The sequence below is a fragment of the Macrobrachium nipponense genome, chromosome 6, assembly GCF_015104395.2.
Source record: "Macrobrachium nipponense isolate FS-2020 chromosome 6, ASM1510439v2, whole genome shotgun sequence".
Classification (NCBI taxonomy): domain Eukaryota; kingdom Metazoa; phylum Arthropoda; class Malacostraca; order Decapoda; family Palaemonidae; genus Macrobrachium; species Macrobrachium nipponense.
In genome coordinates, this window is record NC_061108.1 from 69837608 (window position 1) to 69852500 (window position 14893).

The 14893-nt window shown below is 41.6% G+C and overlaps 1 protein-coding gene across 1 annotated transcript; it reads right to left on the bottom strand.

Annotated features, from left to right (window-relative positions):
• Positions 1–8714: 8714 nt before the first annotated feature.
• Positions 8715–14639, bottom strand: LOC135216553 (uncharacterized). The gene is made up of 4 exons (XM_064251928.1): positions 14480–14639; positions 12756–12870; positions 11073–11670; positions 8715–8783 (listed from the first exon to the last, which is right to left on the bottom strand). The coding sequence occupies exons 1-4, from the start codon at positions 14637–14639 to the stop codon at positions 8715–8717; spliced, it is 942 nt and encodes a 313-aa protein (XP_064107998.1).
• Positions 14640–14893: the final 254 nt, after the last annotated feature.

The following is a 14893-nucleotide window of genomic DNA, read 5'->3' on the forward strand; positions in this document are numbered from 1 at the left end:
GCTTGAAAAGCACTAAGTCCACGACTGGACGAAAAATCTGAACAATACGAGACCCATTTACTCAAAATCACAAACAAATGACATTCTTACACTTGCAGCTTTCGTTTGCTGCATAAATCGAGTCCCTCATCGCTGGGATGACACATCTATACATGGATAAAGATAACTTACAGTTACAACGGAATTCGACCTGGCATGGCAATAGCTGGGAGCCGGAGAACCGAGAGAGCCAAATATCACGGTACTTACAACGTTCAGGACCTGGGCATGAATGAGGCGTCGCTTCGCCCTTCTTCAAAAGAAACTTACGCTTTCCCGCATAAACTACAGAATCCTTGTAATTCAGGCAGGAATCATAGTTTATTTAGACATTACGGAGATCACTTAATCTATTTTACTTCTGAATAAGAAAAATGACAGTTACGTTATCATCTGGGATCAAGGAATTGACTCAAAGTTCTGGCTGAAGGCCGTAATCTGCAAATTCTTGAATGGCTACGGAGTCCTTGGCTCCAAATCTCTAAAAAGACAATTTAGCTTAAACTAGGGAATAGCAAATTATATTTATTAATGAAAATTCATAACGTCTTCATTACTATAAGACGCGCTCCTTCCCCGCCAGGCATTTAGGAATTACGTCTTAACTGTCGTGTATTGGACAGCTTTCTGTTCAATGAATCGCCCGCGAGATCCCTCAGTCTTACCCCAATTTAAAGCAACACTTGTGAAGTTAAATGGCGGGGATTTCGAATGATCAGTTCGAAATTCACGACATACTCCACACCCGAAGTATGGGGCGTTGAAATGTTAGACAATTCAGGAAAGACTGAGCTCGGGGGGGGGGGGGGGGGGGTGGCGGGGGGGGGGGGGGGGTGAGGGGCGGGTGGTAACCACTCCTACACTACTCAGTCAGGCGCGCTGCGTAGCGCTCCACAGCGACTCTAACAGAGTACACAATAAACATGACATGGCAAAAAAATTATACATCAACATTACACCCGGGGTAATCAATGTCACACATACAAATAAAACATCAATAGCAGACATATATACATAAATGTACCCATACATATATAGTAGACATAAATCAGCACAGAAACTCAATAGGCAATGGGCCTGCAATAAGATCAAAAGCATAAATGGAAAATCACAACCAAGGAAACAAACATATGCTCATAAGGCACTCTGCCTTTACTCGATCAATGGCATGAAAAAGGAAACAGTCGTGTATGTACAACTTTGTATGCAACAAGCATAGACTTTAGGCACTCGCCTCAAAATGCAATACAACACGCAAGAGAAACTTCTATATTAAGCTCTTCATCTTCAATAATCAACAAGCATAATCAGATCGACAGGCCATTCACCTTTAAGGAAACATAGATTACAACTGATTCAGTATGTACCTTTTCACGGGACACATGCCCTCAAAACTCTTTCACTTCTCTATAAGAAGTACTCATGACTCATATACATTTTTGGTGATTTACCTTGAGGGTTGGGGCTACCTCCGCACAACGCTCGACTTGTTTGCACAAGAGGGGGCTCCCACTACGTTACGCTAACCTGACGCACTTCCATCCTCTGAGGATTCAACTCACCTACACTTACTTGGGTCCACCCTCCCTGCCTACCAGAATAAGAGACCTTCCCGTTTTCTTTCACTGTTTCTAGCTATAACTTAGATATAGTCGCTTTCCATTAAGCGCTTCATTAACTCGCGCTGCTTAGCAGCAGCCTTTCTCAAAGGGCGTGCGGAACGTCTTTATCTGCCTAACTGAACGTCAACATCACTACCACTACTCAATACCTCAGTATCATTCACTTCAGCACTCTCACTTACCACATTGGTATCGCTCGAATCGTTACCAATATCGTCAGTGTCTATGTCACTCAAGACCTTTGTGGCTGGTTGTTCGGATCTTGCAGCCAGTGCCATCCCTTGGTCGTCCCCAGAGGTCACAACATTTCCTGGAACACCTACTGCTGGGCTGTACGCTCCCTCGTCTCGGACCTCTTTGTTGCCGTCGTCGTCACGCACCATCTCCTCCGCCATGCCATCAACATTGTCACGCCGTTCGTCTCCAACGCCATCATCGTCATCTGAGGGGGCAAGTTCCAGGGGATTCAAGTGGCTGACAGCACGCAGGACTCAACATCTTCGAACAATACCTTGGCCGAACGCACAGCGCCATCGTCGTCCGGGTACGTCTCCACGACACGTCCAAGGGGCCACGTTGCCCGCTTTTGATTTTCTTGCTTTACTAACACGATGTCTCCGGGGTGCAGCTTGGTGGGTTCCCCAGACTGACAATCGTGTCGGGCTCTTAGGGCACTTAGGTACTCCTTCCTCCACCTCTCCCGGAAGGCTTTCAAAGTGTCTGTTAGTTTAAGATACTGATCTCATAGCCTCCGGGAGGTGAAGGTAGCATTAAGGTCTTCATTTGGCAAAACAGGTGCCATTAAGTTAATTAAGTGACCTCGCACTAAATGAGAGGGGGTGAGGACCTCGTCCTCGCACTTGTCACCGCTATATATCAACGGCCAATTATTAACTACCGCCTCCGCCTCTTTCACTAGAGTTAATACATGGGCCTCCGGGAGATACTTTCTCCCGAGGGCAATCTGAAGGGTACGCTTTGTGACACCAATCAGACGTTCGAAAAAACCACCTTTCCACGGCGCACGGGGTGTTTGAAATCGCCATTTTACACCAGTCCTCCTCAGGAACTGCTGGACTTCATCCTCTTCATAAAGTCCCTGAAGGAGGTTGCTGGCCTTCTTGAACGTTTGGTGGTTATCAGAAGTGATTATGGTCAGGGCTCCATGCGTAGCACTGAATCTTTGAAGAGCTAAAACAAATTCCTCCGCATCCAAGGAGGGGCAGAAATCTAAATACATGGCCCTGGTGGCCATGCATGTCACGATGAGGATATAGCCTGGTCGAGTTTCTGTTTGTATGGCCGTGGTGTGGTCCACGCCGACTGCGGCAAATGGTTTCTGCAAGGTGATCCTTTCCTTCGGTAGGGGGGTGGTGGTGGTTGTCTCATCAGCGGTTGGAAGGCTAGCACGCATTCTGGACACTTCTGTACAACTTGCTTAGCAATAGACCTCAGGCCCGGCATCCAGCATTTCTGTCGAAAAATCGCCATTAGCGTATTGACATTACAATGGAGGTGCAAACAATGCAAATACTTTAAGTATGCTCTGACTAAGTGTCCCTTGGCAGGCAAAAGAATCAAATGTTTCATCTCTTCAATTTGGGACACTCGTCCCCTAGTGCAAATCAATTTATCTACTATAATTAAATTTAACTGCCTCACAAAATTCAATATCTCACGAGGGGGTCTGACCTCACCCTCCAAATATGCATACACAATAGGTAAATAGAATCTTTGTTCTAATAAGACAAGAACTCGAAAAGGATCCCTTTTCACTTTTGCAAACTTTAACACTAATCTGGTTACACTAATCAAAATTCGGAACTCAACCTCCCTGAGTAGTAGTTCCTATATCCCTCAGTTCCTGCACCGCCGCTACCACGGTTCTGATATTTGTTAGATCTTCCTCTTTGAAAGGAACAGGCTCTCCTGGGATTCCCAAGAACTCTGGACCCTGGCGCTAAAGAGGGTTCTGCTGCAATTGCTGGATTGTTGCGCCCCTAGACAAGACATCAGCAGGATTCTGTTTGCTGGGCACATACTTCAATCTGAAATCACAAATCTGGCGGAGAAAAACAACTTCCGCCACACGGTTAGATATAAAGACATTTTTGTTGTCCTTGGCATCCGGGGATGCCACCCAGGCTAATGCAACTTTGCTATCTGACCAGATACTAATCTCTTGTGGCTCTATTAGCCCTTTAATCGTTTTCGCTAGCCTACAACCTAGCAGCAAAGCTAAAAGTTCTAATTTAGGGATGGTGATTTTGAGCATCCCTTTCGGAGTGATTCTCATTTTGCTGGTGAGTAATCTTACGTTACTTTCTTTATCTCTGACATAAGCTACAGCACCGTATGCCCTACTACTGGCATCGGTGAATATATGGAGTTCGGATCTTCTGACTCCTGCCGCTCTAGGAAATGTTAAATCACTGACTGATTTCAACTTTGCTAACAGTTCTCGCACTTCTTTAGCCTTTTCCTTACATAACATGTCATCCCATCCAGTCTCTTGCTCCCAAAGTTGTTGGAGAAACAGCTTTCCCCTAACAAATAAAGGACTGACTAGACCTAGCGGATCGTAAATTGATACTAGCAAAGATAGTACCCTACGCTTCATAGGTACCCTACGCTTCGTAGGTACCCATCCCTCCCCCAATTCACGAATCCTCTCACTCTCTTTCACACAGAGACGGTCGACGTCTCGAGCCCATCTCAGCCCGAGCACGCTCACATTCACAGGTTCTTTCCACTCTCTCTCGCTATCGAAGGCTATACTGTTTGTTGCCCACCCTTCTAACGGCATTCTGGCCCTATCCAAAATTGCATGGACAGATTCTTGTTCTTTTTTCATCTCATCCAGACTTTCAAAGGTACTAACATAGTTATCAACATAAAATGACTTGCTTAATTCAGGTCTTCCTTCTAAACTAAAATGATGACTTAATACTTGTTGTAATAAAAAGGGACTAGCCGTGATGCCGAACACCACGACTCCGAAAGTGAAGGTTAGCGCTCGACCTGCTACCTCTCTCCACAGGAATCTTGTATATTTGGCATCACAGGGATCTAATAGTACTCTATGAAATGCTTTGCTTATGTCTGCAAGCATGGCGTATTTATTAATTCGAAACTTTAGAAGCAAATTATAGGCCAAGTCTACTAAATTAGGCCCAGGTAACAGGCATTCATTTAAGGATTTATTATTCTTAGCTTTGGATGAGGCATTGAATACGATTCTAAGGGGGGTTGTGCGGCTATCTTTTTTAATGCCGAAATGCGGCATGTTGTATCCTTCTATTTTTGGATCTTTTACTTCATATATAAATCCTGCCTCAAGGTATTTGTCAATCACTCCCTGATATTGATTATAGTATTCCTTGTCTTTCTGAAATTTGGTTTGCAGCGAATCCAGCTGTGCTACAGCATTTCTAAAGTTTGTTTCTGGCCTACCTTCTGAACGGAACGGCAAACTAACTTGATATCCCTCAGGCTTCTTCGTTACACTCTGCGAAACCTTTTGCATGGCTTCCGCTTCACGGACAGTGTACTGCTCGGATGGGGCGATGCCTACGGTATCCAAACGTCACTATTCATCAACATCAAATGCAATTGGTTCGCTCGCGACCCTACATACCCTGAGCGTTCTCACATGATCTATCTTGTGACCTTCTAATAGCCACTGTGGCACTCTCCCATATGGTGACATGCCATTATGGGTCAGAAAAAGACTTATCCCATCGATCTTTTCTACTCCAATAAAGAAATAATTAAAATAGTCTGCACCCACAAGAATGTGCACGTTTCGTAACTTATCGCCCTTACTGTCAGCATCTGCTAACGTGACTCCCTTCCCTACTAGGTGTTGTCTTACTCTTACATAACCTGCGTTATGAATCGGGACGTCTACGTTCTCGTGAACAACTAGTTTCATTCGAACAATTCTGTTACCCATCTCTACCCGGCAACTCACAACGTCATACTGGCCACTGATTTCTGCTGAACCAAAGGGAGCAATGTTCAATGCCACTTTACCTACCACTGGCAGGCCTAACTGCTTTGCAGTTTTAGCGGAGATAAAACTTCGTTGACTCCCAGTGTCCAAAAACAAGCGAACCCGTTTACTCCCCTGCTTGTGATGGATCTCGGCCATGGCCGTTGGCAAAATCGTACAGGGAAGATCTACACTAGACGTTTGGGATACTTTAGCACTCTTACACGGTTGTGATTCTACTTTCTCTTTGGGTGGACGGGGGTTTCTATCGTGCTGCCTGGGCATCGCATTTACTACAGGGCGGGAAGTTGTAGCTTGTCTGTTACTTACTAAACTGGAATTATTTCGGGACGAAGTGGAGGGAACTGAATGTGCTCTTCTGAAGCTGCTATTATCACAAATGGAAGTATTATGATTATTTCCACAACTTTTACATGAATTGGGGTTAGTGCATCTATCGCTACGGTGACCTGACTGAAGGCAATTAAAACACAGGCCTTTCCTTAGTAGAATGCGGCGTCTGGCAGCCACGTCACTTACCCGGCGGCATCCGTGAGGCGGGTGCCGTTCATTGTAAAAGGGACAAGAATTATTCTGCATGGGTTTCGTTTTGGGTCTAACGCTGACATCGTTTTTCTTATCAGATTCTAATTTCTCGCCTCGCTGTAACGCGTCATCTTCCAACATGCGAATTATGAAGTCTATAGCTTCAAAAAATTCTTCTAAACTATAGTCGCATATTCTGAGGTGTTCGACCACCTTTTGATAGAGCTTACCTTCTGACAACTTCTGATTGATAAGGCTCATGACCATGTCATGGCCTATATCATTAGTACTGAGCCTCTTTATTTGCTCAATGATCACTGTTAACTCAAACCTGAACTTCTTCAGCTCTACGGGGTTCAACGAGGGTACGAATATGTTGGCAAGTTTTCGATGCAAGATCACGAGCGTTTGGTGTACATTACCATTTTGCTTATCCAAGAGATCAAACGCTACCTGGTAATTCGCTGCGGTTACACTTAGGGATTTAACAATCCTAAGCGGATCCCTGCCCAGAGTCCCTAACAAGTAAGTAAATTTGGACACGTCGTCCAAATCTGCCCTTCGATCCACGTAGATCGTGAACAATTCTCTGTAAGAAGCATATTCCTGCACTTCCCCTTCAAAAGTGGGGAGAGGCAGCGGTTTCAATTTGGGGAGAGAAACATTCCCTGTCTGAGTGACTTTCAGTTTATCGATTCGATTCAACAAAAGGGTAGAAGCTCGCACAGCTTCTGCTAAGGTTTGCCTGATTCTGGCATCTAAGTTAGATTCTAACTTTACGACTTGACGTTTGTACAGCTCTCGAAGCTGACCTTCTTGTCTCAACTGCGTGACCAAATTTTGGTACACGCTCTCAGAATACGTTTCTACTAACGCATGCTGTGATTCGGCGAGTAAGTCCGCAGTGAGACTCAGCGAGGCCTCGATGTGGACAATCATAGCCACTGCCATTTTGTATTATTTACTCTACTTCTTAGGGGGGGTTATGCAAACTAGGAAATGAGGATTTTTCTTACGTTAGGAAGACTGGGTACAAAGACTAGTGGCACGTGTGGCTAATTGCACATCGGAACAAGCTGAGCCTAGTTGTTATGTCTGTCTCTCTCTCTCCTGATCAATCTCATCAAACGATTGAGGAACGCGTTACGGATTTCTGAATCAAAATGGACTCCGTCCCTTTGTTTGCCTTCGCGGTAGGCACGAGAGTTCATAGGCAAGTGTCGGACTCCGTACCGACTTCTTTTGTAGCAGTATTTGGAGATTCTCGCATTAAAGTTCTTTACTTTTTTGACATATTCAACGGAATTGATAGCAAAATGATTATCAGGGAGATACTCTCTGATCTCTGCGTCACAGATAGCAATGATTTCACAAATTTCCCTCAAGCATTCGATAAGAGTACGTAAATTATCCCAAACGGTTTTGGGGTGATCGATTGCCAGGTCGTTTCCTCCTATATATAACACGACCAACTCATACCGTCTCTGCCAGAATGATAGACTACTATCTAAAAATTGACTGACCAGACCTCCTGGCCTTCTATAGATCTCAATCTGGTTATCTGAACACTGTGGCAGATTCGGTGGGAGCTGACTGTGTCCTATCAGGGCTACCCTATACACCATACTTTATTGAAATTTCCCTTCAAGCTCTAGAGAGCACTTGTCATCCGGTTCTCGAAGGACCAAATGTCGGGATTTTCTTCGACTTTTATTATTTTTGTTAGGATTTGTACCCGGATGTAATGGGCCGATGACAAGGCCTTGAGGAGGCGCACTCTCTAAAACTATCTGGGTTGGATTCAATAAGATTTGGTCAACAAAATACAGTTTTATTACAAAAAATAAACATTTAAACACATTAACAATACTCTGAACATGAATGAAAGAGCATCACGGGCGGCTAAGCCAATGTGCATCAAGAACCAACACTGAAATTAAAGTTACTAGCAAAATTCCACGACACACGCAGTTTCTTACTACTCTCATTAATTTAATTCAAGGAACCTGAAAGCTCTCATGGCTTTGTTACGTGGTAGCCCTTAGGGTCTTTGATATCACGTGCTTGAAAAGCACTAAGTCCACGACTGGACGAAAAATCTGAACAATACGAGACCCATTTACTCAAAATCACAAACAAATGACATTCTTACACTTGCAGCTTTCGTTTGCTGCATAAATCGAGTCCCTCATCGCTGGGATGACACATCTATACATGGATAAAGATAACTTACAGTTACGACGGAATTCGACCTGGCATGGCAATAGCTGGGAGCCGGAGAACCGAGAGAGACAAATATCACGGTACTTACAACGTTCAGGACCTGGGCAGGAATGAGGCGTCACTTCGCCCTTCTTCAAAAGAAACTTACGCTTTCCCGCGTAAACTACAGAATCCTTGTAATTCAGGCGGGAATCATCGTTTATTTAGACATTACGGAGATCACTTAATCTATTTTACTTCTGAATAAGAAAAATGACAGTTACGTTATCATCTGGGATCAAGGAATTGACTCAAAGTTCTGGCTGAAGGCCGTAATCTGCAAATTCTTGAATGGCTACGGAGTCCTTGGCTCCAAATCTCTAAAAAGACAATTTAGCTCGTACTAGGGAATAGCAAATTATATTTATTAATGAAAATTCATAACGTCTTCATTACTATAAGACACGCTCCTTCCCCGCCAGGCATTTAGGAATTACGTCTTAACTGTCGTGTATTGGACAGCTTTCTGTTCAATGAATCGCCCGCGAGATCCCTCAGTCTTACCCCAATTTAACGCAACACTTGTGAAGTTAAATGGCGGAGATTTCGAATGATCAGTTCGAAATTCACGACAGGGTTTGTGGTCAATAAACTAAGGTATAGCAGTAAAAAATGGAGTCATTTTAAATACACCACGTCTATGGGACCGACAACTGGTCCCGGAAGCATATTCCTGAAGTCTGGATGGAAATAGACCCTCTCGGATATTAGAACCAATCAGAGCATGATTTGTAGCGGTGACGTCGTGAGACTCCGCCCTCCTAGCGCTACCACGTATACGCTTTTCTTAATTCTTGCAGAAGCACCAGTTATATTAATCTTATATCATAGGTTTAATATTGGTAAATATAATTATTATAGATGTATACAGAAAATATGTATCTATTTTGTTGTACCAGGTAATATTTACGCTGGCGCTTATGCATCATACGTTACTGAGATATGCAAGGCATATGGGGCCATTGCTCAATGAAACACGCAGAAAGCCATGCACATGGCAATCAGCCCCCTCATTATATAATAAATTCATGCAGAAGCACCAGTTTTGAGAATATAATCTTGTGAGAGGTTATAATATTGGTCAATATAATTATTAAAAAGAGTACCGAGATACGCAAGGCATAAGGATGGCAACATTGATCAATGAAGCACAACAGAAGGGCTATGATCCCATGCCAATCAGCTGTTTCGTTACGTAATACTTCACTCGTTGAAAAATGACTTAACTACTTACATTGGCCTCGACAGGAGGACTATGATCCCCTGGCAATCAGCTGTTTCGTTACGTAATACTTCACCCATTGAAAAAATGACTCAACTACTCATATTGGCCTCGACACTTAGGCATTTAGTACGTGAAGTAGGCTGACAGTTTAAAATTTTAGTTACTTTGAATTTTATTTGGAATATTGTACCCTTCAAAATGCACAAATTTTGCCCTGTTGGTCATATATGTTTCTTATGCAAGTTGATTTGTTCTTTGCTGCTTGTATACATATATATTTTCTATTGTTGTTTTGTAGTTTTGACTCAATGTTTTTGAAATGTACAGGTTAGGCTAGAATACGGATGGTAATTCATGTTTGGAAGTATACATGGTGTGAGACAGGAAATATAGACCTTTATTTTAGTTGCTAGGGTAAATCTATGTTGTAATAAAAAACAAAGCATATTCTTTCAATAATATCCAACGGAAATGAGTAGCAAATTCATTCTAGTCAAAGAAAAATATACCAGAAAAAATTTTCAATTTGCACAGATATGTAATAAAGCACAAATTTACGGTGTGTATCACAACCAAGGCCTTGCTCAGGTTTTGTTGTGCAGATATCCTAAACTATACAAAATTTTTGCTTTGCTTATATTAAACATATTACCATTGCAGCCTCGAATACGAAAAAGCTTTCCTTTGCTGATATTTTATTGTAAATTTTAAAATCAACTGCATAGCTTGGAATACAAGGGAAAAAACCAAATTATTTACAAAAGATTATTTTATACAAAAGTTTATTATATACAAATGATTACTCACATTGTACACCATACCAAAGTTGATTGACTCCAAACTGCACAGTTCCATGGTCAACCAGATATAATAAAAATGGAATCATTCATGTCTTAAGAGCTATAGTAAATACATCGAATTAATACGTTGCCTTAACACTAATCAAAAACTATTGTGAAATGTGAGAAATGTGAATTCGAAAATAGGTTTCCTATTTTCCATTTGAATCAAATATATGCTAATAAAAAAAATACTTAAATATCACTATTTTTCACCTTATGATTTGTGCCATGAGATTTCCCATTGGCCACGTTGCAGGAAATGTGAGCCAAATTACGGGGACGTTTAGTTTGTGAAGACACAGCACCTGTCGGATGACGACCTTTACACAGTGATGCAGCTCCCCTTGGCCTGCCAGTTGAGCGTCTTGCGATGGAGGTTGGCTGACAAGGTATCTTACCTCGCCCAGCTCCACCATTCCTTATTGCACTTCCAGTGCAATGCAGCAAACTATTCAACCGGTTTGCAGTTTTTACGGAATCTGACGCCTGAGGAACTTCTTCAGTTCTAGGTCTGTATTGCTATTTCCATAGCGCGCACTGACTCTAACTATGGCATCTCCAACATCACGTGATATTTTCCTAGAGGCAAAATCATCATCATCTGAAGATGACATTGTCTCTGTTCTAGAAATTGGATCCTGTGGCTTCTCTTCCATATCCAGATTTTCTGTCTTCTCACTATCAATTTCTTTTATCTCTGCCTTGCCAGTGATCTCAAAGCCGCCATCCTCATTCAACTTTCTAAAAGATGCCACATCAGGGACCTTCTCTTGGCCAACAGCCATAACTGCTAATCGATGGCGACTTTCACTGCTACTTAAAAATTGCTGGGGCACGGCTGTCATGCTAAACTTCGCACATGCAATTTGGTGCTTGCAAATAGCACCAGTTTGGCCTTGCATGCAAGAGCACAGTCCAATTTCGGGGTCTACATCGTATTTTATGGTTGGATCAGATTCGCTCTGTACTTTATATTTAGAATTGCCAACCAATTCAACGCTGTCTAATGCAACCTTGGTCGAGATTATTGGCTTTACATGCCGCCTACTCAAGGCCACATCGACCAATCGTTCCCTCATGTATACATCGAAAATCTCGACTATAAACATCAGTAGCTGGGCCGTGTTGTATGCCTTGCATCTGAACAAAAAAATGAAGCAGCAATGTAAACTGTTTGATAAGTAAAACTAAAACTAGGGCAGTCTGTTACAAAAATTAATTTTTTTTCTAAAATTTTGCCAGCATGGGTTTAAATATGTCCCTTTTCTCTCTCTTTCGAGGCAAGACATTTCCATAAAAAATGAGTTTCTACACTTACTGACAAATCATGTTCGCCAGATCATTCAATACAATTAACTGCAAAACAATCCAGAGACCTTTGACCCATAGTATTATCATTGCAGTATAGAGGTTTTTAATTAACTGGAGCAACTCTCAGCTATTTGGATACTACTTGTTCTTTCCTGTTCCTTTCAATATGCATACTATTGAGTAGTTTTTCAAATTTTTATGCCAATATAATTTTTATTATTATTATTATTATGTAGTGTCTAAAACACACACACACACACACACATACACACACACACACACACACACACACACACATATATATATATATATGTGTGTGTGTGTGTGTGTGTGTGTGTGTATGTGTATGTTGGAGTTGGGTGGATGTTATTACTATGAAATTTCACAAAACTGAAGTTCTCTCACTAAGCAAGTGATGACACTGCCTTGATAGTTGCCATGACCTCTCTCTCTCTCTCTCTCTCTCTCTCTCTCTCTCTCTCTCTCGTCTCTCTCTCTCTCTCTCCCTCTCCCTCCTCTCTCTCCCTCTCTCTCTCTCTCTATACACACACACACACACACACATATATATATATATATATATAATATATATATATATATGTGTGTGGTGTGTGTGTGTGTGTGTGTGTGTGTGTGTGTGTGTGTGTGTGTGTAGAGAGAGAGAGAGAGAGAGAGAGAGGTCATGGCAACTATCAAGGCAGTGTCATCACTTGCTTAGTGGGAGAACTTCAGTTTTGTGAAATTTCATAGTAATAACATCCACCCAACTCCAACCCACCCTCAGCAACTCTCAAGGAAAGTAAAAAGTAGCATCAATTAAACACATATGCAGATTCATTAAGTATCAGTATATGTACTTTCTTAAATGATGTAATGACAAATATTACCTGTATAATGTACTTATGAACCCTTACCTACTGAGAACAATATCCTTGATTATGCACATTGTTGACTCGCAGAAATTATTTGTATGGTGCCCTCGTAACAATGTACCAGCTCGAAAAGCTATTGACCAATGGTGCCATATACCTTGCGTACTCAGACGCTCAGTACCATTTTATAATGATAAGCGCCAGCGTAAATGCTAGCTGGTACAGCATAGTTGACACATATATTCTGTATGCATCTATAATAACTAATATATTTACCAATATTATAACGTATTATATAAGATTAATATTGTCAAAACTGGTGCTTTTGCAAGAATTAAGAAAAGTTTGTAGGTGGTAACACTAAGGAGGGCGGAGTCTCACAACGTCACCACTCCAAAACACGCTCTAATTGGTTCTAATATCTGAGAGGGTCTATTTCCATCCAGACTTCAGGAATATGCGTCCCGGAAGTGTTCTTCTATTGCGTACGCAGACACAGACGTCAGTAGGTAGTTGACTCGGTGAGAGACAGAGCTCTCTTGACTAAGTTTTTTTCGCAGGTTTTTTACATGTTAAAGCGACTTTTTTAGATATCCCATACATCAATGTACATATCAGATTAAGGTGGTAAGAAGATAGACCCTTGGTGTTAGTCAGGAATTCATAATGGCAAGAGTAAATTCAATCACAGGCAAACGGAAGACCAACTGGAGCAAATGTTGTCTTTGCCAGGAGGACAAGAAAATGAAGGTCTAACATCACCTTTGACCTATGTGAATTATAATCCTGAACATGATGGATACGTAATGATTTCAACCAATGTAACATTGTTCCAGGAAATTGGTAAAATTTCCCTTAGGCCAGCACAGAGCAGGGCAGACTCAGGGCAGGGCAGGGCAGGGCAGGGCAGGTCAGCACAGGGCAGCATAGGCACAAATTTAGAAGCACTCTGTCATCTTATGCAGGTCCTGTGATCATAGCTGCCATTCATGATTACCTGAGAAACCTCAGCTCAGAATCTGACTCGCAAAATGAATTCGAGAATTCTTTGTTATTATATAATAATAATAAGAACAACAACAACAACAACAACAACAACAACAAACAACAACAACAACAACAATAATAATAATAATAATAATAATAATAATAATAATAATAACAATACTTTTATTATACAATATTACAGTGGGTATTCTTACAATTTGCATTTGTAGAGGAAAAAGATCACTGTGAAGGAGTGAGTACATGGCCAAGAGGAATACCCATGGTGCATTTGGTTTAACATCTGAGTTGAGTGATGTAAGATTCAAGAATTATTTCAGCTTAAGCACAAAACAATTTGATGAGCTGCATAACATGGTACAAAGTGACATATCATCTGAAGGTTGTAATGCCCAAAAACCAATCGGGAGTAGAAAAAAACTGGCTGTGTTTTTAATGTTAGTTTTATTTTCAGTAATGTAGGAACAGAGGAAAAAATTCACTGATGAACAATTACCTTTTCTTTTGACCTGTAATACTGCCTCCACAATGTCATTATAATGGATAATTGTGAAAAGGAAAAATAACAGGGAAAACAGTGTTGATAAGCACACAGGTCTTTCTGAGAGATTCATCAGAAATTAACAAAATCATTAGACATAATTATGACTTTCACATCATATAATAATATGCTGGGAAATCAGGGGATGTGTCCTGATACTGTTCTGAAAGCACAGGGAGAGACTGTGATATATCAGTGGTGGATGCATCAGTAGGTGTACATGCACGAGAAGTAGGACCATAGGATGAGTGGGAAGAATGGCTTTGGGGATAAGGAGACATGCTGAGCAAGGTTTCTTCAGCGTCTGAAACTATACGAAATACATTCCGTTTTATCTTGTGCTGTAAGGCTGGTGGCATTTTTGCCGTTGATGTGTACATGGTCATGAAAAAATGGTAAAGGGGATCTCTTTCTTCCTGTCTAAATTTTTCCTCAATTTTTTTTTGTATCAAGTACTCTCTGTTTGACTCTCTCTTCATGATTTACTTCTCTTGCATGAGCTGTAGGGTCAACAATACTCTCACCACCATCATCAAATTCATCGTCGATTCCGGGATTTTATGTGGTGATGAGCTGTGGGTTACCTTCTTCTACCGAACTACTGTCATCATCAATGCCTGTACGCTCTTGTTGT

Coding starts and splice junctions, on each gene's coding strand:
- LOC135216553 (XM_064251928.1), bottom strand. CDS start 14,639: ATGTACACATCAACGGCAAAAATGCCACCAGCCTTACAGCACAAGATA. Junction 11,671..12,755: donor AAGGATATTGTTCTCAGTAG/GTAAGGGTTCAT, acceptor TTTTTTGTTCAG/ATGCAAGGCATACAACACGG. Junction 8,784..11,072: donor TTGGAGATGCCATAGTTAGA/GTCAGTGCGCGC, acceptor TTGTCTTTTTAG/AGATTTGGAGCCAAGGACTC.